Genomic DNA, 24,622 nt, shown 5'->3' with positions numbered 1-24,622 from the left:
GTAAATTAGGCCTCTATCTCAAAATTCAGGCTAATCAGATGATCTAGTTAAAAAGGTAAATGAATGGGCTTTACAAGGTAGATGTTAAGTGCATTCTGCTGGGTGGGGAGTCAAAAATAAGGATTGAACCACTTTGAATAGAGATGAGAAAAACTGCTTGACTTAAAAGGATAGTGAATTTTTGCAATTCACCACCCCCAGAAAGCTGTACAAACTCATTGAACATATTCAAAGATAAAAATATACAAACAGCAGTTTTGTACACCAAGGGAATCAAGGGTACGTGGACAGAGCAGGAAAGTGGCATTGAGATAAAAGATCAATGATCCTACTAAATGGTGGTGCAGACACAAAGGGTGAGTAGTTGACTTTGGCTCCTATTTCTCATTTAATTGTATCGGGTCATGCTGTGACTGACTAACACATATCAACGCTTTCAAGGTATTCTTTGCATGTATTTTCAAAATCTACTGCTCGGGCATAACATGAATGCAAATATAAAAGCAGGAAAACAAGTATGAAAGAAGACCTCTCCAGCTACAGTATGAATTGTAGGGCAGATCAATAAAGTACATTTCCTCTGGAGGTTACTTAACAGCTGTGTTAAGTGCGTCACGTTGGATAATTTTATGAACCCATTTGATTCAATGATGTAGAGAAGGTGAGCACAAGTAAATACAACTGGTATGAAAAGAAGAATGGGACAACGGACTTCAACAAAATAAATACTAAGGAGGAAAGATTTCAAATGGATAATATAAAGGTAGTCTGTCAGCACAAAACAGAGATTTATGAGAAGTTACAAAGAACAAAGAAAATTTACAACCTGGGAACAGGCCTTTCAGCCCTCCAAGCCTGAGCCGATCCAAATCCACTGTATAAACCTATTGCCCAATTCCTAAACATATGTATCCCTCTACTCCCCACCTACTCATGCATCTGTCCAGATGCACCTTAAATGAATCTACCATGCCTGCCTCTACTACCTCTGCTGGCAACACATTCCAGGCACCCTCTGTATGAAGTACTTGCCGCGTGTATCCCCCTTAAATTTTTCACTTCTCACCTTGAAAGCGTGACCTCTCGTTATTGAATCCCTCACCCTGGGAAAAAGCTTATCTCTATCTACCCTGTCTACACCCTTCATGATTTTGCAGACCTCAAACAGGTCCCCCCTCAATCTCCTTTTTTCTAATGAAAACGATCCTAACCTACTCAACCTCTCTTCATAGCTAGCAGATTCCATTCCAGGCAACATCCTCGTAAACCCTCTCTGCACCCTCTCCAAAGCATTCACATCCTTGTGGTAATGTGGCGACCAGAACTGTACACAGTATTCTCAACATGGCTGAACCAAAGTCTTGTACAATTTTAACATGATCTGCCAGCTCTTATACTCAATAGCCCGCCCAATGAAGGGATACATACCATATGCCTTCTTGATCACTCTATCCACTTGTGCAGCTACCTTCAGGGTACAATGGACCTGAACTCCCAGATCTCTCTGCTCATCAGCTTTTCCCAAGGTTCTTCCATTTATAGTTCGCTCTAGAATTAGACCTACCAAAATGCATCACCTCACATTTGCCTGAATTGAACTCCATCTGCCACTTCTCAGCCCAACTCTCGAGTCTATCTATACTCTCCTGTATTCTTTGACCGTCCCCTATGCTTTCTGCTACTCCACCAATCTTCATGCCATCTGCAAACTTACTGATCAGACCAACAATGCCTTCTTCTAGATCATTTATGTATATCACAAACACCAGTGGCCCCAGCACTGACCCCTGTGGAACACCACTGGTCACCTTTCTCCATTTCGAGAAACTCCCTTCAACTACTACTCTCTGTCTCCTGTTGCTCAATGAGTTAACTGTGCATCAGCAACACACCAGAGTGAGAGAGAAATTCCATCAGCAAAGCCCAAGTATCATTCTTGAGATTCAGTGGAGGAACTACTCAACAATCATTCATGTCCTTGAAATGAGTTCTGGAGATATTCAGGCAAAGCTTCTTTAAAATCAACTATAATGGACTGGATCTCTGAATGGCTGGGAAGGGTTTGTCCCTACTGGATCCTGTTTTCTAAACTCTCAAATGGTCAACATTCCAGGAAAGGACAAATAAAAATTAAAGACATTCTGGACCTGAATCCCTGAGGTATGGTAGCACTGACATTAATGTGTGGAAGGAGCTTGCTGCTGATCGTTAATACTGGGGCAACTTATCTATGAAGCTGTTCAGCAGAGTGGTGATAGAAGAGGAAAGAAAAAGAAGCTAATCCTGCATTCCAGATCCCTTTACCTCAGAGATATCCTTCTGCCAGTGCCGAAGGTCTCTGTGTCAAAAAGGAAATGAATCATGAGCATCCACAACAGGAACCCAGATAAGACATCACCCTTGAAATCAGGGACCGTCAATGACAACAACATCACTGAATATTTACCAGTTTAAACAGCTACTTGTTGTTCCTTAGGCCACTCACACTAAAATATTAGAAATTTGACAGACTGTTCCACCAAAGCAATTAAACAACAATAATATGACCACAAGAGATTACAGCAAAGAAGGAGGCAAAGCAGGCAATTTTTGTAACTTGAAATAAAATAAAGATACCTGCAATACACACAAAAAGCCTGTGAATAAGATCATTGCTGTTATGGAAACGGGCTCGGATCTTTTCTCTCGTAGCAACTTTGGCAGCCAGAAGTGCGAGTTGGATTTCCTCTTGATCTACATCCTCGGAAGTGTACGAACTTGAGAGACTGCCAACAGGGCTGTAAAAACACAGCATTTGTTAACACTGGCTGAGCTGAAAAGACCAGATATTAAAAACTACAACGCAAATTATTAGCTTATGTCTGCAACAAAAAGAAATGTTGACTGCGCCTCCTGGTCCATTCACTTTTGGAAATGTTTCAAACCTGTGACCAAAAGGCAGGAGACCGAAACAGCTTGAAGAAAAAGGACATCAAATAAAAATTTAAGTAATACATTTATTCCAAAGAACATTCAAATCAAACTGAATAGCTGGCTTTCTTCGCCAATTCCTGTTCACTCATCACAACAATGCTCACCAACTTGCAATCCAGCAACACCGCAATGTTTAACAATTCTCAATGTTGCTTTCAAGTTTAAAGCCTCTCTCTGTTTCATCTGTGACCTTCCCAAGGCCAAAAATGTTCCTCGATCTCTGCACTCCAATGTGGCCTTTGGGATGCAGATATCACTCATTAGGCCAATATTTATTTCCCATCCCTAAAGGTGGCAGTTTAACACTAATCTTCGAAAGGTGGCAGTTTAACATTAACAATCGCAGTTCATGTAATGCAAAGATACCCACTATCCTTTTTTGTTTACAAGGACGGAGCTCCAGAATTTTGACCCAGCTACACGGAAGAAATGGTAACAAGGATGGTGTACAGCTAGGAGGGGAGCTGGTAGGCGGTGGCATTCTCATGTATCTGCTGTCCTAGCCTATGTAGGAGGCAGGGTTTGTGGGTTTGGAAGGCATTGTCGAAACAGCCTTGCAGAGTTGCTGCAGTGCATGTTGTAGATGGTACATGGTACTGTCACTGTGCTTTAGTGTTGGAGAGAGAGAATATTGAAGGTGTTAAATGGAGTGTAAAGAGATGGGGAATTGAAGAAAATCAGTATTACTAAAATACAATGCTGCTAGAGAAATAAATGGAGTCACCTATTAACTCAGAGACACAGGTTCAAATCGGATGGTGAAAGGACCCGCATTATGAGCTTCACTTTGCATTCCTATCCAGATCTCCAGTTAATAAATGCTGGGCTAGCCAGCAGCGTGATGAATAAAAAAATCCCCAGGGACTGATGATGTGCATCCCATACTAAGTGAAGTGAGTTGGAAATACTGGATGCATTGGTGGTCATCTTCCAAAATTCTAGAGACTTTCGAACAGTTTTGCCAGATTGGAAGGTAGTAAATGTAACCCCACTATTTAAAAATGGTGGGGGAAAGAAAAGGAAAAAAAAATGAGGATTACAGGCCAGTTAGCCTAACATCAGTAGAGGAGGATATGTTAGCATCTATTATAACAGATGTGATAACAGAACACTTGGAAAGTATCAATAGAATTCGATAAAATCAGCATGGATTCATGAAAAGCAAATCATGCAAACATATAGATGTAGAAACTACAGAAAGGATCAGGCCCATTTCCATATGGTACACTGGCCTTCAATGCAAGGGGATTTGGGTTCAGAAGAAATAATACCTTACTGCACTTACATAGGAAGCCTGGAATATTCTGTGAAATTTTGCACTCCCTGATTCCAGGGAGAGATTGGTTGAATTGGGCTTGTACTCATGGAAGTCTAGAAGAATGAGAAAGGAACTGATTGAAACATATAAAATTCTAACAGGGCTGGACAGATTAGATTCAGGGAGATGTTTTGCCTTACTTGGGGAGCCTTGAACAAAGGGTCACTGTCTCATCACATAGAGTAAGCTATTTAGGATGAGATGGGGAAACATTTCTTCATTCAGAGGGTAGCCAACTTCTGAACACAGAGGTTCTGGAAGTCAGGTCACAGTTTATTCACAAAAGAAACTGATAAATTTTTAGATCCTAAAGGCATCAATGTGTACGGAGAGAAAAAGTGGGAATACGGTGTTGAGATAGAGGATCAGCCATAGAGTCATCGAGCACAGAAACAAGGTAAAAACAATGACTGCAGATGCTGGAAACCAGATTCTGGATTAGTGGTGCTGGAAGAGCACAGCAGTTCAGGCAGCATCCAAGGAGCTTCGAAATCGACGTTTTGAGCAAAAGCCCTTTTTATTCCTGATGAAGGGCTTTTGCCCGAAACGTCGATTTCGAAGCTCCTTGGATGCTGCCTGATCTGCTGTGCTCTTCCAGCACCACTGATCCAGCACAGAAACAAACCCTTTCGTCCAACCAATCATATTGAATAGCGCAGCAAGCTCAAAGGGCCAAATGCCCTAATTTGCTCCTAGTTTATATGGGTGTCAAACAAAATGGCCATGTTGCCCAGCATGGTGTTCAGCCTCTTTAGGGGTTGTTCCTTGGTGTGAACTTTGTCTGATTAAGCTGTTATCAGCCTTGGTATTTAATTACATGAAAGGCACTTGAATGCATGTGGCCCTTCTTGGGGGCATCAGGTAAAAGTAATCCAACAGCTAACTTAGAGTCACAGAGTCATAGAGATGTACAGCATGGAAACAGGCCCTTCGGTCCAACTCCCCCATGCCGACCAGATATCCCAACCCAATCTAGTCCCACCTGCCTGCACCTGGCCCATATCCCTTCCTATTCATTTACACATCCAGATTACTTTTAAATGTTACAATTGTACCAGCCTCCACCACTTCCTCTGGCAGCTCATTCCATACACGTACCACCCTCTGAGTGAAAAAGGTCTCTTTTATATCTTTCCCCTCTCACCCTAAACCTATGCCCACTAGTTCTGGACTCCCGCATCCCAGGGAAAAGACTTTGTCTATTTATCTTATCCATGCCCCTCATGATTTTATAAACCTCTATAAGGTCACCCCTCAGCCTCTGACGCTCCGGGGAAAACAGCCTTGGTCTTTTCAACCTCTCCCTATAGCTCAAATCCTCCAACCCTGGCAACATCCTTGTAAACCTCACTTAAATTTATCATCTGCCAGGTAAGGCAAACAGAACCTTAACTAAACATTCACAGCTTGAAGATCTCTGGAGCTGAGTAGATGAGCTGGAGTCCAATCTTCAGATACTGCAGTGCATAGAGAAGGGGAAGTTACATTGACACTTTCCTTTGAGAGGCAGTCACACCCATTAGATGAAGTGAAAACTTCCCAATCAATGGGTCATGTCCCCACTAGGGTCTGAGACACAAAACTTTGGTTTTCCTATTATGATGATTCATTATATGAGTGGAAGGAAAATGGGTTTTAGTCTTAGTTCTCCAAAGATTTGACTTTTTTAAAAAACAACAAAGTCATTTTGAACACTGAATTTAAAACAGCAAGTTATAATAAGTCTCGTAGTTTCAGCTCAATGAACAGCAAGCCACCTGGGTAGCTCAGTGCTAAGGTTTTTGCTAACGCGAGTTTACAACCAGAGTAGAGAGACAGAAGGTTCATGCAGACAGAAAGAGGTCCATTACAGCAATATTGCTGTTATTAATAGACTACAAGTTACCCCCTACACCAACTGCTTTCCTTTCACACCCACCACTTGAATAATTTATATTGTGGTCAAGTTATACTTATGTTAGGGCCAATCAAAGACAGTAGTGGAAGGTTGTGTGTGGAATCTAAGGACATAGGGGAAGTGCTTAATGAATACTTAGCGTCAGTATTTACATTTGAAAAGGCAATGTCAGTGAGAACACGGAGATACAGGCTACAAGATTAGATGGGATTGAGATTGACAAAGAAGAGGTTTTAGCAATTTTGGAAGGTGTGAAAATATATAAAACGCTGGGGCCAGATGGCATTTATCCTTGGATTCTCTGGGAAGCCAGGGAGGATACTGCAAAGCCTTTGGCTTTGATCTTTATGTCATCATTGTCAACAGGAGTAGTGTCAGAAGACTGGAGGATAGCAAATGTTGTTCCCTTGTTTCGGGAGGGGAGTCGGGACAACCCTGGGAATTATAGGCCAGTGAGCCTTACTTCGGTTGTGGGTAAAATATTAGAAAGGGTTATAAGAGATAGGATTTGTAATCTTCTGGAAAGGAATAATTTGATTACGGATAGTCAACACTTTATTCAGTTCTTTGAGAAGGTGACAAAACAGGTGGATGAAGGTAAGGCAGCTGATGTGGTGTATATGGATTTCAGTAAGGTGTTTGATAAGATTCCACACGGTAGGCTATTGCACTAAATAAGGAGTTTCGGGATTGAAGGTGATTTAATGGTTTGGTTCAGAAATTGGCTTGCTGAAAGAAGATAGAGGGTGGTGGTTGATGGGCAATGTTCATCCTGGAGCTCAGTTACCAGTGGTGTGCCGCAAGGATCTGTTTTGCGGCCAATGCTGTTTGTCATTTTTATAAATGATCTGGAGGTAGGCGTAGAAGGATGGGTTAGTAAATTTGCAGATGACACTAAGGTAGGCAGAGTTGTGGATAGTGCCAAACGAGGTTGTGGGTTACAGATGGACATAAATAAAATGCAGAGCTGGGCTGAGAAGTGGCAAATGGAGTTTAATGAGGAAAAGTGTGAGGTAACAGGAATGCAGAGTACTGGGCTAATGGTAAAATTCTTGGCAGTGTAGATGAACAGAGAGATCTGTGTCCAGGTGCAAAAGTCGCAACCCAGGTTGTGACTAGGGTTGTGAAGAAGGCATACGGTGTACTGGCGTTTATTGGTAAGGGGATTGAGTTTTGGAGTCATGAGGTCATGCTTCAGCTGTACAAGACCACTGGTAAGGCCGTACCTGGAGTACTGTGCGCAGTTCAGGTCACCACATGATAGGAAGGATGTGGAAGCTTTGGAAATGGTTCAGAGGAGAGTTACTAGGATGTTGCCTGGTATGGAAGGAAGGTCTTACAAGGAAAGGCTGAGGGAATTGAGGCTGTTTTCATTGGAGAGAAGAAGGTTAAAAGGTGACTTAATTGAGACATATAAGTTAATCAGAGGGTTAGATAGGGTGGACAGTGAGAGCCTTTTTCCTCGGGTGGTGAAGGCTAACACGAGGGGACATAGCTTTAAGTTGAGGGGTGATAGATTTAGGACAGATATTGGGTAGTTTCTTTACTCAGAGAGTAGTAGGGGCATGGAGTGGCTTGCCTGCAACAGTAGTAGACGCGCCAACGTTAAGGGCATTTAAATGGGCATTGGACATACATATGGATAATAATGGAATGGTGTAGGTTAGATGGGCATCAGATTAATTTTGCAAGTTGGCGCAACATTGATGGCTGAAGGGCCTGCACAGCGCTGTAATGTTCTATGTTAAGTAGTAGTGAGCTAAGTTAACTTGCTTGCAAGTATCAGGGAGACACATGAGCTGAAGAAACAGCATGACGCTTCACTGAGGTTTCAATGTTGTTTTCCCATTTATATTGCTAGGATAAAAGTGATTGATCTTTCTTTTCAATGTCTGTAACATGTTTGTTTCAAAGTGAAGGGCTGATGCCTGAAATGTTGATTCTCCTGTTCCTCGGATACTGCCTGACCTGCTGTGCTTTTCCAGCACCACACTCTTGATTTGTTTCAAAATATACCTTGTTTAATATTGTTTGTTTTCTCTTTGGTGTAATAAACTTTGATGTTCTTTTGTTAAAAGTACATTGGCAAACTCTTAAATACATTCAGGAATTGACTTCCACAGTAAACAAAAAGCAAAAATCTTTTGGTCTATTAAGTCAGGTTTCACTCTTAGGATGAGAATTGTCCATTAACTGCAATCATAACAGTAACAAGCTCTGAGGCAGCAATGGACCCTTGAATCCTCACATGAAGAAAACGGTGGGCATGGTCTAAGATCAGACTTCTGCAATCCAATTCCTGTGCAAAAGGACAAAGCGTGGCTCTGTTAATAAAGGATGAGATCAGCATGGTAGTGAGAAATGGTTTTGGTTGGTGGATCAAAATGTGGAAATCAGTTGGGATGAGATAAGAAGGAGCAAATGAAGCAGGGAGGAATTATTTTTAAGTCCCCACCAGTACCTACAACGTAGGACAAAGTATAACTCAAGAAATAATGGGCTTGTAATAAATGCACTCGAATAATAGTGAACAATTGCAATCTTCATATAGACTGATGAATTAAATTGTCAAACATAGCCTGGAGGATGAGTTCGGAGTGCATTCAGCAGTTTCTTTGAACAAAATGTTGTGGAGAAAACCAAGGGGCAGGCTATTTCAGACTTGGCAATGCAAAAATCAATGATGCAGGATTAATTGATGACTTTACAGTAAAGTATCCTATCGGTAGGACTTGGCGAAATTTCACATTCAGCTGGACAATGAAAGATGCGTCAAAACTAGTGTCTTAAACATAAGGATACATAAGAGTTGGTTTGAAAAAATATTAAAAGGTAAGACAGTAACGTCGATTCTCCTGCTCTTCAGATGCTGCCTGACCTGTTGTGCTTTTCCAGCACCACACTTTTCGACACAGTTGCAAATCAATGACAGACGTTTAATGAGATATTTCATAAGTCAAAGATATGAATATAAATTGAGAATAAAGACTCTACAAGGGCTAGGGTTAGAAAATATTAAGGGAGAAATTTGAGTATAAGAGAAAACAAGCAAGAAACATATAGAAACTTTTACTGTCGTTTTAAGTATATAAAAACAAAGTGAAAATGTCTTTGTGTGCAGCACTCTTGAACCACTGCAGTCCTTGGGATAGACTCCGTGCTGTTAGGAAGGAAGTTCATAGATTTTGATCAAGCGACACTGAAGAAGTGCAACACATTTCCAAATGAGGATGGTGTGGGGCTTGGAACAGAAATTGCAGGTTCCCATACATTTGCTGCTCTTGTCCTTCTAAGCAGAAGAAATTGAAGTTTTTTTGGGAATGAGCAAAGAATGTTTAACAACTAAAAAGAGAGAAAGGAAACTAAGTGAGAGAAAGCTAGCTAGTAATTAAATAGAACAGGAAGAGTTTTGGACGTATTTGAACAGAATAAGTGTTGGTCCTCCAGAAAGCATGTCTGGGAATTGTTTGTGGAGAACAATGAAATTTCATAGGCTTTAAACAGGTACTTTGCATCTGTCTTCACTGTGGAAGATTTGGGAAGATTCCAGAGGATATTCAAAATCAATAAGGTGAAAAAATGGAAGAACTTAAAACCACCACTAACATAAGGGACAAGGTATTGGGAAAACTGACTCACCTAATAAACAGGAATTGCTGAAAAAACTCAGCAAGTCTGACATCTGCAGAGAGAAAGCAGGGTTAATGTTCTGTGTCCAGTGATCCTTCTTCACTTAAAAACTGGCGTCTCTCGGACCAAGAGAGCCTATATCAGAGAGTCTTAGGAAAGCATAAGGAAGTGGTGCAGGAGTTGGTAATTGCCTGCTTTGTCATTTAATGTGATCATGATTGATCTTATCTCAGCCTCATCTACTTTTCTGCCTGCTCTCAATAACTCTTTAATCTGTTGTGAATTAAAATTCTGTCCATCTTCTCCTTACTCAGTGTCCCAGCATTCACCACAGCCTAGGATAGTAAACTTCAGAGGCTCCTTTTGACAAAAGTAATCTGCCATTCCTTAGCCTAAAACTATGATGTCACGTTCTAAATTGCTCTACAGAGGGAAATACCCATTCTACATCTGCTTTGTCAATCTAGCATGTCTAGCAGGGCTAGTCAAAGACAGAAGTGGGAAGTTGAGTGTGGACTCTGTAGAGATCGGAGAGGTGCTAAATGAACATTTCTAATCGGTGTTCACTCAGGAAAAGGAGAATATTGTAGAGTAGAGGAATGAGATACGAGATATTAGAATAGAAAGGATCGAGGTTAGTTACACACAGGTAGAGTGAAGGAGTGAAAGTAGACAAGTCCCCTGGGCCAGATGGGATTTATCCAAGGATTCTCTGGGAAGCTAGGGAAGAGATAGCAGAGTCTTTGGTTTTGATATTTGAGTTGTCATTGTCTACAGGTTTAATACCTGAGGACTGGAGGATTGCAAATGTTGTGCACTTGTTCAAGAAGGGCAGCAGAGAAGACCCAGGTAATTATAGACCGGTGAACCTTACTTCTATTGTAGGAAAGGTTTTGGAAAGGATTATAAGAGCTAAGATCTATAATCATCTAGCAAGCAACAATTCGATTTCAGATAGTCAACATGGTTTCGTCAAGGGCAGGTTGTGTCTCACAAACCTCATTGAGTTTTTTGAGAAGGTGACCAAGCATGTAGATGAGGGTAGGGCAGTTGACGTGGTATACATGGACTTCAGGAAAGCCTTTGATAAGGTTCCACGTGGTATGCGGTTGGAGAAAATGAAGAGGCATGGAATTGAGGGTGATTTAACAGTTTGGATTAGAAACTGGCTTTCTGATAGGCAGCAGCGAGTGGTGGTTGATGGAAAATATTCAGTCTGGAGTCCGGTTACTAGTGATGTGCCACAAGGATCTGTTTTGGGACCACTGTTGTTTGTCATTTTTATAAATGACTTAGACGCAGACATAGGTGGACGGGTTAGTAAATTTGCAGACGACACAAAAATCGGTGGAGTAGTGAACAGTTTGGAAGAATGTTACAGGTTGCAGGGGGACTTGGATAAACTGCAGAATTGGGCTGAGAGGTAGCAAATAGAGTTCAATGCAGTTAAATGAGAGGTGATGCACATTGTGAAGAATAACAGGAAGGCAGAGTACTGTGTCAATGGAAAGATTCTTGGTAGTGTGGATGTGCAGAAGGATCTTGGAGTCCATGTGCTCTCTGAAAGATCTCTGAAAGTTGCCACCCAGGTGGATAGTGCTGTTAAGAAGGTATACGGTGTGTTAGGTTTCATTGGTAGAGGGATTGAGCTCTGGAACCGCACTATCATGCTGCAACTATACAAAATGCTGCTGCGGCTACATTTGGAATATTGTGTACAGTTCTGGTCACTACATTACAGGAAGGATGTGGAATCATTGGAAAAGGTGCAGAGGAGATTTACCAGGATGCTGCCTGGTCTGGAGGGAAGGTCTTATGAGGAAAGGCTGAGACACTTGGATCTGTTCTCATTGAAGAGAAGGCGGCTAAGGGGGGATTTGATAGATATACAAGATGATCAGAAGATTAGATAGGGTAGACAATGCAAGACTTTTTCCTAGGATGATGACGTCAGTTTGCACGAGAGGGCATAACTACAAGTTGAGGGATGATAGATTTAAGACAGATGTCAGGGGCAGGTTCGTTACGCAGAGAGTGGTAAGGGCGTGGAATGCCCTACCTGCTAATGTAGTCAACTCAGCCACATTAGGGAGATTTAAACAATCCTTCGATAAGCACATGGATAATTTTGGGATAGTGTAGGGGACGCGCTGAGAATAGTTCACAGGTCGGTGCAACATCGCGGGCCGAAGGGCCTGTTCTGCGTTGTATTGTTCTATGTTCTATGTCTGACCTTTACACCGCTGAGGCTAAACACCAGCTCGCGGACACCTCCTCCTACTGCCCCCTTGACCATGACCCCATCTCCCACCACCAAACCATCATCTCCCAGACCATCCAGAACCTCATCACCTCAGGGGATCTCCCATCCACCGCCTCCAACCTCATAGTCCCACTACCCCGCACCGCAAGTTTCTACCTCCTGCCCAAAATCCACAAACCTAACTGTCCCGGCCGACCCATTGTCTCAGCCTGCTCCTGCCCCACCGAACTCATCTCTGCATACCTCGACATGGTCCTGACCTCCGAAGTCCAAGAACTCCCCACCTACGTTCGGGACACCACCCATGCCCTCCACCTCTTCCATGATTTTCGCTTCCTTGGTCCCCAACGCCTTATCTTCACCATGGACATCCAATCCCTGTACACCTCCATCCCCCATCACGAAGGACTTAAAGCCCTCTGCTTCTTCCTCTCCCGCCGTACCAACCAGTACCCTTCTACTGACACCCTCCTTCAACTGACTGAACTGGTCCTCACCCTGAACAACTTTTCTTTCCAATCTTCCCACTTCCTCCAAACCAAAGGAGTAGCCATGGGCACCCGCATGGGCCCCAGCTATACCTGCCTCTTCGTAGGATATGTGGAACAGTCCATCTTCCACAGCTACACTGGCACCAACCCCCACCTTTTCCTCCACTACATCGATGACTGTATCGGCGCTGCCTCGTGCTCCCACGAGGAGGTTGAACAGTTCATCCACTTTACCAACACCTTCCACCCCGACCTCAAATTCACCTGGACCGTCTCAGACTCCTCCCTCCCCTTCCTAGACCTTTCCATTTCTATCTCGGGTGACCGAATCGACACGGACATCTACTATAAACCAACTGACTCCCACAGCTACCTAGACTACACCTCCTCCCACCCTGCCCCCTGTAAAAACGCCATCCCATATTCCCAATTCCTTCGTCTACGCCGCATCTCGTCCCAGGAGGACCAGTTCCAAAACCGTACAACCCAGATGGCCTCCTTCTTCAAGGACCGCAATTTCCAGCCAGACGTAGTCGACGATGCTCTCCACCACATCTCTTCCACTTCCCGCTCCTCTACCCTTGAGCCCCGCCCCTCCAACCGCCACCAGGACAGAACCCCACTGGTCCTCACCTACCACCCCACCAACCTCCATGTACAACGTATCATCCGCCGTCCTTTCCGCCACCTCCAAACAGACCCCACCACCAGTGATATATTTCCCTCCCCTCCCCTATCAGTGTTGCGAAAAGACCACTCCCTCCGTGACTCCCTCGTCAGGTCCACACCCCCCACCAACGCAACCTCCACTCCCGGCACCTTCCCCTGTAACCGCAAGAAATGCAAAACTTGCGCCCACACCTCCCCCCTTACTTCCCTCCAAGGCCCCAAGGGACACTTCCATATCCGCCACAAATTCACCTGCACCTCCACACACATCATCTATTGCATCCGCTGCACCCGATGTGGCCTCCTTTATATTGGGGAGACAGGCCGCCTACTTGCGGAACGTTTCAGAGAACACCTCTGGGACACCCGGACCAACCAACCCAACCACCCCGTAGCCCAACACTTTAACTCCCCCTCCCACTCCACCAAGGACATGCAGGTCCTTGGACTCCTCCATCGCCAGACCATGGCAACACGACGGTTGGAGGAAGAGCGCCTCATCTTCTGCCTGGGAACCCTCCAACCACAAGGGATGAATTCAGACTTCTCCAGTTTCCTCATTTCCCCATCCCCCCACCTTGTCTCAGTCAAATCCCTCGAACTCAGCACCGCCTTCCTAACCTGCAATCATCTTCCTGACCTCTCCGCCCCCATCCCACTCCTGCCTATCACCCTCACCTTGACTACCCTCCACCTATCGCATTTCCGACACCTCTCCCCCAAGTTCCTCCTCCCTACCTTTTATCTTAGCCTGCTGGACACACTTTCCTCATTCCTGAAGAAGGGCTTATGCCCGAAACGTCTCCTGTTCCTTGGATGCTGCCTGACCTGCTGCGCTTTCCCAGCAACACATTTTCAGCTCTGATCTCCAGCATCTGCAGCCCTCACTTTCTCTCTATGTTCTATATGTCAATTACATCGCCTCTCATGTTTCTAACCTTCTAACTAGTGAGAATAGGTTTAAACTGCTCATTCTTTCTTCATAAGACTTAATCTGGTGAACCTTCTCTGAATTGCTTCCAATGTCATTTATCTATTTTCCTTATTTGTCAGTCTGATTCTGCCTGTGCATGCATGTGCACATATAAAGGGGAGGATTTTAACAAGGATTAGAGTTCTTGTTCATAGCTCCATATGCCAATAATTTACACAAGTCTGCCTGTAGCTTTAGTCTAATCACAAATAATGATTTTTTTTTAAGTACAGAAACCTGGTTCATGACTTCTATCAATCTTGGTTTGAAAGTTAGGGAAATTGGAATACACTGCATACCTTTAAAAAAAATTTAACATTTGGTAAGACTTCAGGGATAGCAGGGTTTAACTTAAAGCTCACTAACCTAGTGGGTTGTAATATAGTACAGAAGACCCTGAGGGGACACGATAGGGCAGATCCAGCAGGAACATTCACCTAATGGGGGAAGACAAGAACTGGACAGTACATATTAAGAAAGTAACAGAAATAAGGGACACTTGTTTCTCTTGGAGGGTGATTAGTGTGAGGAATTCTCATCTCCAGAAAGTTGTGGATTGTTTGACAATTGAATTGATTCAAGGTAAAGTTAAACAGAGCTTTGAGAGACAGGGGAGTCCAGAATTATGGAGAACAGACAAGAACGTGGAGTTGAAACTACAACCGGATCAGATGTTATCTTGTTGAATGGTAAAACAAGACAGAGTGATCTTTTCCTAAATCTAATTTTATTAACAACATACAGTCACTTAAAGAGTTCTTTATTTTTTACACTTCTTCATTAGTCAATTAAAATATTTGAGCAGCCAAATTAAATATTGTATATTTGATATCAAGCATTTTGCAGACATGTGTAAATGGGCAAACGACACATTACAGTACAATGGCAACTGAGCCCTTCACCCCATTTTCTCTGGTCACTATAATAGGAACCTAATGCTCAAAGTGCTTTATCAAGATGGTTACATTTATGGATCACATTCATTAAACTAATGGAAGAATTCATTTGGAAGGTGATACTCCAGTATTGCATGAAAGGTTTCATCTTTAGCTTGCTTTTTTACTTTTACGCCAGATAGCTGCCACAAATTCAATACCATTGAAATCACATTTGCTCTGACTGGTATTAAATCTTTTTGACTCTCATTACAACAATCCAGTCAAGAACTACGTTAACTAAATTCCAAATCACTGGAAGTTTTAAAAATTTAATGTATTATGACAAGTGGCTAAGTGTACAAAAATAGCCTAAATACTTAGAAAATTATAATACAACAAATTGCAAGTAAATTTATTCTACAGATTGGACACATTTCAATGAATAAAAATCAAATGTTTGGTTGCAGAAGGAAATAATTCATGAAAGCTCAGTGTGACAGAAATCTGAGTTGGCAATATAGTGAAAATTGGCTGAATATGCTGTTCCAAAGAATTGCAGATGTGCATATTTATTTCAAAACTGCACAGGGTTTTGTACTTAAACGGTGCATAGGTTTAGACAAAAATTATAATATACAATTGCGGAAGATCCAGAAGTAAAAGCAACAAAAACAGAATGATGGAGAAACTCACCAAGTCTGACAGCATCTGTGGAGAGAGAAGGTGTTATCATTTTGCGTCCAGTATGACTCTTCTACATAACAGAAAGAGATTGGAGTATGCATTTGTGACAGAAGTTGTGTGCGCGTGTGTGCATGTGTGCCTAAAACAATAGATAGCGTAGCAGCCCACTGCAAAACACAAAGGGGCTGTTAACGGCAGTGAGGAGAAACAAGATGTAAAATGGATGTAAATTAAGGTGTGAAAGAAGAGAGTGAGTTCTTTTAAATGTTATAACTGTGACTGTCTTTTAAATGTTATAACTGTGACTGCTTCTTTCACTTCATTCCACAGACAAACCACCCTCTTGTAAAAAAAATATTGCCCCTCTGGTCCCTTTCAAATCTTTCTCGTCTCAACTCAAAAATATGTCTCTCCTACATTTTAACTCACCCACTCTAGGGAAAAGATCTTTTGCTATTCACCTTATCTATGGCCCTCATGATTTTATGAATGTCCATAAGGTCAGCCCTCAACTTCCTATGTTCCAGTGAAAAAAACTCCCAGCCTTTTCTTACAGCTCAAACCATCCAGTCCAGAAGGTACTGCCTCAGACTAAGAGCAGATAAGAAGCCATTGCCTGACTTATTAATGAACTGTAAAATTTAACACTCCCCCAGTTTTCATCAGATAACAATAGTCAGAAAAAAACATGAAAAATTATTCATCAACTTGCAGTGGTCTATATTCCTTAGAGAGCACTGTTTGTATGATTGGGGAAAATTAATTGCTTTTCCTGCCAAAGTTAATACAATGAAAGAATTGCTGAAAACTTACTGCCAAGACTAATGGGAAGAAGAAAAAAGATTACACTAGGAACACCAGATCAGCTGGCAATATTAATTTGAGGGATCAAATAAGGGGACACAATATCTATTTAAGCACAAAGTTAGTTTTCCCACAGATTAAAACTTCCTTTTGTGTGTTTCAGTGCTAGTTAATTTTGATCCTTCCATGTGTGGATCTTTCCCATTGCCTTCACCACTTAACATCATGCCTTAGGGTCTTTTGGATAATCTGTGCTGATTCTGAGACAACTTGTAAAAGGAATTATCGGTAGTTATATGCTATATACCATGAACTGGGAACCAAACTAAAAATTAATTTGTAGGGCCCTTGAATTATTCACCAAGTCTGAGCCTTACTTTTAACACTAAATTCTGGAGCCCCCCAGGGGTGCGTACTCAGCCCCCTACTGTACTCGCTGTATACCCATGACTGCATCGCCAAATACCATTCTAATGCCATTTACAAGTTCGCTGATGATACCACCATAGGCGGTGGAATCTCAGAAGGTGACGAAACAGACTACAGATGGGAGGTGGAAGACCTGTAAAATGGTGCACTGAGAACAACCTAGCTCTCAATGCTGACAAAACCAAGGAATTCATTATTGACTTTCGGTGGGATGCTACTCATGCTCCCCTACATGTTAACAACACAAAGGTGGAAAGAGTGGAGAGTATCAAGCTCCTGGGAATGGTCATCCACAACAAGCTTTCTTGGACTCTTCATGTGGACACTGGTTACAAAAGGCCCAACAATGTCTCTTCTTCCTCAGGCAGCTGAGAAAGTTTTGCATGACGGCAAAAGCCCTTGCCAATTTTTATAGGTGCGCCATTGAAAGCATTCTGTCTGGATGTATCACTACCTGGTATGGCAACTGTACCAGAGCTGAAAATGTGTTGCTGGAAAAGCGCAGTAGGTCAGGCAGCATCCAAGGAACAGGAGAATCGACATTTCGGGCATAAGCCCTTCTTCAGGAATGCCAACTGTACTATTCAAGATCAGAGATGGCTACAGAGAGTGGTGAACCCGGCCCTGACAATCACAAAGGCCAACCTCCCATCTATAGAATCCATCTACCAGGCCCGTTGTCAAGGAAAGGCCGCCAGCATTTTCAAAGATCCATCCCACTCTGGCAATGTTTTTCTACAAACTCTACCACTGGGGAGAAGATACAGAAGCCTGAACATATGCACCAGCCGGTTTCGAAACAGTTTCTACCCTACTATTGTTAGAATACTGAATGGACTCTCAAACTCCTAACATTCGTCTGTACCTGGGTTTTTGTTCTTGCCGATGTTTACGTATTATTTACTTATCTATGCTATTTAACTATGTGATCTGCCTTTATTGCTCGCAAGACAAAGCTTTTCACTGTGCCTCGGTACACGTGACAATAAATTCAATTCAATTAAAGTGATTGGCACAGCTGCCATAACACTGTCCATATAATAATACAAGTATAAGGAGGCCAGGTTCAAATAGCAGAATGAGCTTGCAAAATTCCAAGCATCCCACCACCAACCTCAATGAATAGCACCTGTGGCAGGAACATGCAGATCTCAAACTGCAGGGTTTAGTTACCCACTACTCTAGGTGGAATAACATCTTCACACAGATTAGGCACTTAAAGAAGCAGTTAAATCACTTCACTGGCGACAGAAGGATCAACAACTCTGTATCTAAAGTTACATTGAAATATGGAGCATTCAATAATAATATCAAAACCCAAGCATAGAAATAATGGTCCAAAATCTTACCAAGATTGGGTAAAAAATTCAATGGTTGGAAGGGAAAGAATGCATAAAATCATTTATGGGAATTGCCATGGTATTAATTCTTTGATATCTAGTGTCAAAAAAATAAAAAAAAGTGACAAAGGCAAAAAAAAATCATAGTTTTAATCAATGGTCTTAGTTGGCATCAGACTCGCAGCAAATCAATCATGTTCACTCAATTCCAAAGAAAAGTGAAACTGAAAAGAATAATCATTTTCCCCTTTCCCGAATGATTGGTCTATTTTATGCACTGCAGATAGAAAGATCCAAAATGCATGATCAGACAAAACTTAAAAAAAAGTACGCTTATCAGAAGTATTATCATCTCAAAGTAGGTTTAAGTGCAAAAAACTTTGTATAGTCAACGCAAAAATAATTCTAGCAGAGTAAGCAATCTTACTGAACAATGCCAAAAAGTATTTCTGAAGCTCAATAGTGCCTTTTAAATAAAATTAGGAAATATTCTAGTCAAAGCAAAGTACTGCAGATTTTGGAGTTCTGAAATGAAAATAAATTAGTGGAAAACTTCAGCAAGTCTGACAGGATCTATGAGGAGAGAAAATGCCAGACCTACTGAGTTTCTCCTGCACTTTGTTTTTAATACAGGAAATGCTCTTTGTTGCCTTTGTCTCTCATTTTATGGAAGATCATGGAAGAGGTGCGGGTTCCATCTGGGGAAATATGGCGAATTTCAGAATTAAAATTGATTTTTGACTATATTCAATACAAAACAAAATTTAAAAAGGAGGGCACGAACAATGTAACGGATAAATTGAGCAAAATAATATAATAATATTCATAGTTTGTCTTAAAGAAAGAAAACCAACCCAAATTTGATTAAAGATTTAGAGGTAATTGTGAAACTGCAAACTGGTATCAATTACACATATTACAGATGTAAACACATGCATGAAAATATTGAATCAAAAAGGATTCCAATGGAAGAAATATACAGATCAGTGTGCAAGCCCAAATGTACCGAAGATTTTTCTAGTAGCATCTAAATAAGACTAGAAGGCAATTATACAGATTTCAACCTACTTATAGCTACATAGATTTTTCGCAAATTTTATTACCTCGGAGTATACGTGCTGGAAAGACTACAAGTTGTGACAGAAACACTTTCACAATCACTGCTGGATACGGAGCTGATGGGTGAATCTGGGATGGGATCTTGAGAACTGGAATCACATTAATGAAAACACAAGTAGTAAATTTAGGGAGCAACATTTTAAAACCTCAGCAAGACCTGAACTAAAAAACTAACACATGCATTGTGCAAACAACACATTTAAAAAATCTCAAGTTAAGAAATAAAATAGAACCTCAAGCTATAAGATGAACAGTACAAGTGCAAAGAAGGACAATTTCACTGATCTGCTGCAGTGGGAGTAAATGGTACAAAATCTATTTTCCAGAAGGCAAGTGTTAGAAAACCATTAACTCTATAATGGAGGGACTGTGCCCAAAATTAGAAGTCTATGAGCACAACAAAAGGTTCTTAAAAAGTTTTCTTGCCTCCTTCGTGTAGGGTAGAGCATTTCACTAAGTAAGCTTTCCTCAAGTATCCATAATTGCACATGACACCTACTGAAGAAACATTATGGTTGAAAAATCATATCTTTTTGCAAGCCAAAAGTGGGAGTTTATAAACAATGGTAAAAGTCAAACAAAAAATTCTTGGCAAGGAAATGCTGTTTCCATCAAATCTTTCCCATGTCATGGCAATCAGAAATGCACGTTTGAACATTTTCTCCATCCATCCCTGCAGCGCCCCCCCCCCCCCCCCCCCCCATCCCAAACCCGCAATGAACATGCAATCGCCTGAATCAACAAAGGAGAAGTACTCTGGGGAGAAAAAAAGATCCATTCTGAGCCCCTCAGTGATCAAAACAATATTTATCTCACAAATGGTAATGCATTCACATATTTAGTGCATACAAAGCAAATAATTCATCACCAGTTCCCCTCTGAAATCGCACTGACCAGAGAATGATATGAAATCATGTTAATTATTAACTCAATTCCAAAGCCCCACTGACAATTTATCCAAACCAGGGAATAAATCTTGGATACGTTCAGTCTGCAAAAACTAAAACTGCATCATTATGCAATAAATGACTCACTGGAAGAGCCCGAGAATGCAGAAGTTTTGATACCATATCAGAAATTCACAGCTTCCCATTCGGGTCCACAGCACATCACTGATTTGGTTCACCATACAGCAGGAAAATCAGTTTTTTCGAAGGGATGTGGCAAGATAATTGGCAAAAGTCACAGAGATGAGGAGAACTGCTTAAATATAGTAAATTGCTGGGCTTTGCAATGCACTGCCTGAAATAGTGACAAACCAGGTTCAGTAGTAACTTTCAAAAAGGAATTACATAAAGATTTGAAAGCGTAAAATTGACAGCCCTGCACTGTTACATTCTCAACTTATAAAAATAAAAAAAATCAATGATACAGAAAGTTTAATATTGGCATTAAATCTTACTCAGAACTTCAAAGACTGGCTATTCTGGTGTGCAGTTCAGTAACATGAAGAGCGTTAACCATTTCTCTGTCCATGGATTCTGCGTGTTTCCAGTAATTTCTATTTTCATTTTAAATTCTCAACAAGCATGTGATCTAATCTAATTCTCGGCTATTGCAACATATCCCCTGGCAAGTAGTTACAAGTTGCAATTGGTAGATGTCTGGAATTACTCAGCAGTAAGGCAAATATAGGGATAAAAGAGCTAGACGTCACAGGTCTATGACTGCACTGTGAGTGCTGCTTGGGTAGATGAGTGCATTCTGGAGTTGGGTGAAAACAGGGCGTTAGGTGAGACAGGGAGCAGGTAAGGCTCAAAGACTGAGTGTGGTGCTCATTTTAGTCCAGGGAGTCCAGAAAGTGAGAGTCTCAACAGAAGCAGCCAATTAATTAAATGATATCTGCAAAATAAATTCTTACAGTAGAATATATTAGCTTAAATAAAGATGAGGATAATAGAAGTGTTTGAAACAAGGAAGGTCCTAGTTTAATTAAGTTTTCTGGAAAGGGGAATAAATAGCTTAATTTAGAGAGAGAAGTTAGACCTGAAGTGTGCTCCTCTTGTGCAATGTGGGAAATCAAGCATGTTTCCATTAACTTTGACGACGATGTGTACAAGAATGGTGTCCAGCTGTAGCTGTGGCTCACTGTGGAGCATCTGTGATGCTGAGAATGCCGTGGATAGCACATTTAGCAAAGTGGTTACACTGCAAGTGAGGATTACACAGACAGAAAGGGAATGGTGAACATCAGATAAAATAAAACATTTAGGAAGGAAAGGCAAGAGTCCCCTGTGGTCAGCCTCCTCTCAAACAGGCATATCATTTGGATAAGATTTCAGGTGATGGCCTCTCAGGGTAAAGCAGTATCAGCCAGGTTTATTGAAAATATGGTTTCGTTGTTTACAAGGTACAAAGGAAATGCCCAATTGTAGGCCAGTTAGTCTCACTTGAACGTGGGCAAATTGTTCGAATCAATCCTGAGTGAGTGGAAAAACTGTTACTTAGAAAGGCATGGGATAGTCAGCATGGCTTTGTTGAACATAAGAAAAATAAGAAATTGGAGGAGTAGATCATCCGACCCATCATGCCCACTCCTCCATTTAATAAGATCATGGCTATCCTTTCGTGGATTCAGCTCCACTTACCAGCCTAGTTACAACCACCCTTAATTCCTTTTCTGTTCAAAAATCCATCTATCTTTGCCTTTAAAAACATTCAATAAGGTAGCTTCACTGGGCAGGGAGTTCAACTGCTTCACTGGGCAGGGAGTTCCACAGATTCACAATCCTTTGGGTGAAGAAATTCTTCCTCAACTTAGTCCTAAACCTGCTCCCCCTTATTTCAGGGCTTTGCCCCCTAGTCCTAGTTTTACCTGCCAGTGGATATCTCTCTGCTTCTATCTTGCAATTTCAAATAAACTTGTTGGATTATGACCTGGTGTCATTTCATTTTTGACCTTGTTCAGCCCAGTCCAACTCCATCATCTCCACATCACTTCTATCTTATCTATTCCCTTCAAGATTATATATGCTTCTATGAGATTCTCCCACCATTCTTAGAAATTCCAATGAGTATCACCCAAATCTACTCAATCTCTCCTTAAACCAATCGTCTCAATTCTGGAATCAACGTAATGAACCTCCTCTGTACCATCTCCAACGCAAGTATCTGCCTTCTCAAGTAGGGAGACTGAGTGCATGCAATATTCCAGGCATGGCTTCATCGGCACCCTGAGCAGTTGCAAAATCATGTCAGTTTTAAAAAATTCCATCCCTCTAAGCAATGAAGGGCAATATGCCATTTACCTTCTTAATTACCTGCTGCACCTACAAATGCCATGCGCCAGACGCTCACTCACTCGCTCACCCTATCTACATTCCTCTGCAGACTTGCAGTGTCCCCTGAACACTTTGCTCTATCATTCATCTTGGTGTCATCTGCGAACATTGACACACTACAGTTGGTCCCCAACTCCAAATCATTGATGTAAATTGTAAATAATTACAGTCCAAACACAGATTCCTGAGGCACATCACTCGCTACTAATCTCCAATCAGAAAAACACTGATTTACCCTCACTCTTTGCTTTCGGTTTGGTTAACTAATCTTCTATCCATGTTAATAAATTACCCGTGATGCTGTGCACCTTGACCTTATGCAGAGGCCTTTTGTGCAGCACCTGTCGAATGCCTTCTGGAAATCGATATACACCAATCACCGGTTCCCCGTTGTCCTCTGCACTCAATATCCTCAAAGAATTTCAGTAAATTAGGCAAACATGACCTGCCTTTCATGAATCCATGCTGTGTCTTCCCCATCAGACAATTTCTACCCAGATGTCTCGCAGTTTCTTCCTCAATGATAAATTCAAGCATTTTCCCCACTACAAATGTGAAGCTAATGGGTCTATAGTTACCTGCTTTTAGTTTACCTCCTCTTTTAAACAGTGACATCACATTTGCTATTTCCTAATCTGTCCACTGAAGTTTGGTACATTACCATGAGAGCTAGGGAAGGGTCATGCCTTCCAAATCTGATTGAATTTTTTGAGGAAGTGACAAGGAGGATTGATGAGGGCATTGCAGTAGATGTTGTTGACATGAATTTAATAAGGTATTTGAGGAGGTCCCACATGGCAGACTGGTAAAAAATAAAGCCCATGGGATACAGGAGAGACAGGAAACAGTGTAACAGACGATGGCTGCCCTTGTGAATGGAAAGCTATTTCAACTGGTGTTCTACAGGGCTGGGTGTTGGGCTCCCTGATATTTGTTTTGTACATTAACTATTTGAACTTGAACGTGGTGGGGGGGGGTCCAATTGGGAACTTTGCAGATGACAAAAATCAGCCCTACAGCGCATAGTGTACAAAATAGCTGTCAGCTCAAAAATGATAGAGATGGGTTGGTAGAGTGGGCAAAGTGACAGATGGAGTTCAACTCTCAGGTGATGCATTTGGGAGGAAGTAACAAAACAAGAGAGTACTTAATGAATGACAGAACACTAGAAAGTTCAGAAGAACAAAGGGATCTTGGGATGCTTGTCCACACATCCTTGAATGACAGCAGGATAAGTTAATAGGTTAGTAAAGGCAGCATACAACACACTTGCCTTCATTAGACAAGGCATAAGTTCTCAGAGCTGGAAGGTTATGTGTGGCTTACAAAATTGCAACCATGGGAAGGATGTGATTGCACTGAAGGAGGTTCAGAGGAGATTCATTAGGTGTTGCCTGCGATGAAGCACTTTAGCCATAAAGAGAGGCTAGATAAGCTCAGATTGTTTTCTTTAGAGCAGAGAAGGTTGACAGCAGACTTGACTGAGATACAAGACTATGAGGGGCATGGATGGGTTAGATAGAAAACTGTTGTTTCCCTTAGTTAAGGGTACATTGCAAGGGGGCATAATTTTATAGTGAAAGGGAGAGAGAGGATTTGGAGAAATACTTTTTCACCCAGACTATGATGGATATCTGAAATGCACTGCCGTTATGTTACAATCATACAACTACTACAATAAGCATTGTGGAGGGTACAGTTTGCAGACTACATTATCCTTTGTAACACACACCTGGATATATACTGATTGAGATTTTTTGTGGCACTCCAGCGTTAATGATTTATTTGCAACTACACTTGTCGAGAGTTATCCACCCTGAGGCATAACGGGAAAATAAATTTCACTGCTCCTATATGATCGGATTACTATATT

General features: G+C 41.7%; 1 protein-coding gene across 2 annotated transcripts in view; it reads right to left on the bottom strand.

Annotated features, from left to right (window-relative positions):
- The window catches only part of zfyve28 (zinc finger, FYVE domain containing 28), a 225,231-nt gene that overhangs the window by 29,055 nt on the left and 171,554 nt on the right, over nucleotides 1–24,622 (bottom strand). The window contains exons 9-10 of one of the 2 annotated variants that reach the window (XM_043704078.2): nucleotides 19,453–19,557; nucleotides 2,617–2,777 (exon numbers count right to left, since the gene is read on the bottom strand). In XM_043704078.2, coding sequence (XP_043560013.2) covers nucleotides 2,617–2,777; nucleotides 19,453–19,557 — 266 coding nt within the window. The remainder of the gene's footprint in view (nucleotides 1–2,616; nucleotides 2,778–19,452; nucleotides 19,558–24,622) is intronic. The other variant, XM_087974545.1, reaches the window with a different exon arrangement.

Source organism: Chiloscyllium plagiosum, unplaced genomic scaffold (assembly GCF_037043375.1).
Source record: "Chiloscyllium plagiosum isolate Xiang-an unplaced genomic scaffold, Cpla_swu_hap1 HiC_scaffold_2, whole genome shotgun sequence".
Classification (NCBI taxonomy): domain Eukaryota; kingdom Metazoa; phylum Chordata; class Chondrichthyes; order Orectolobiformes; family Hemiscylliidae; genus Chiloscyllium; species Chiloscyllium plagiosum.
Note: the sequence above shows the minus strand (reverse complement) of the source record. Positions and strands in the feature narration are given on the sequence as shown.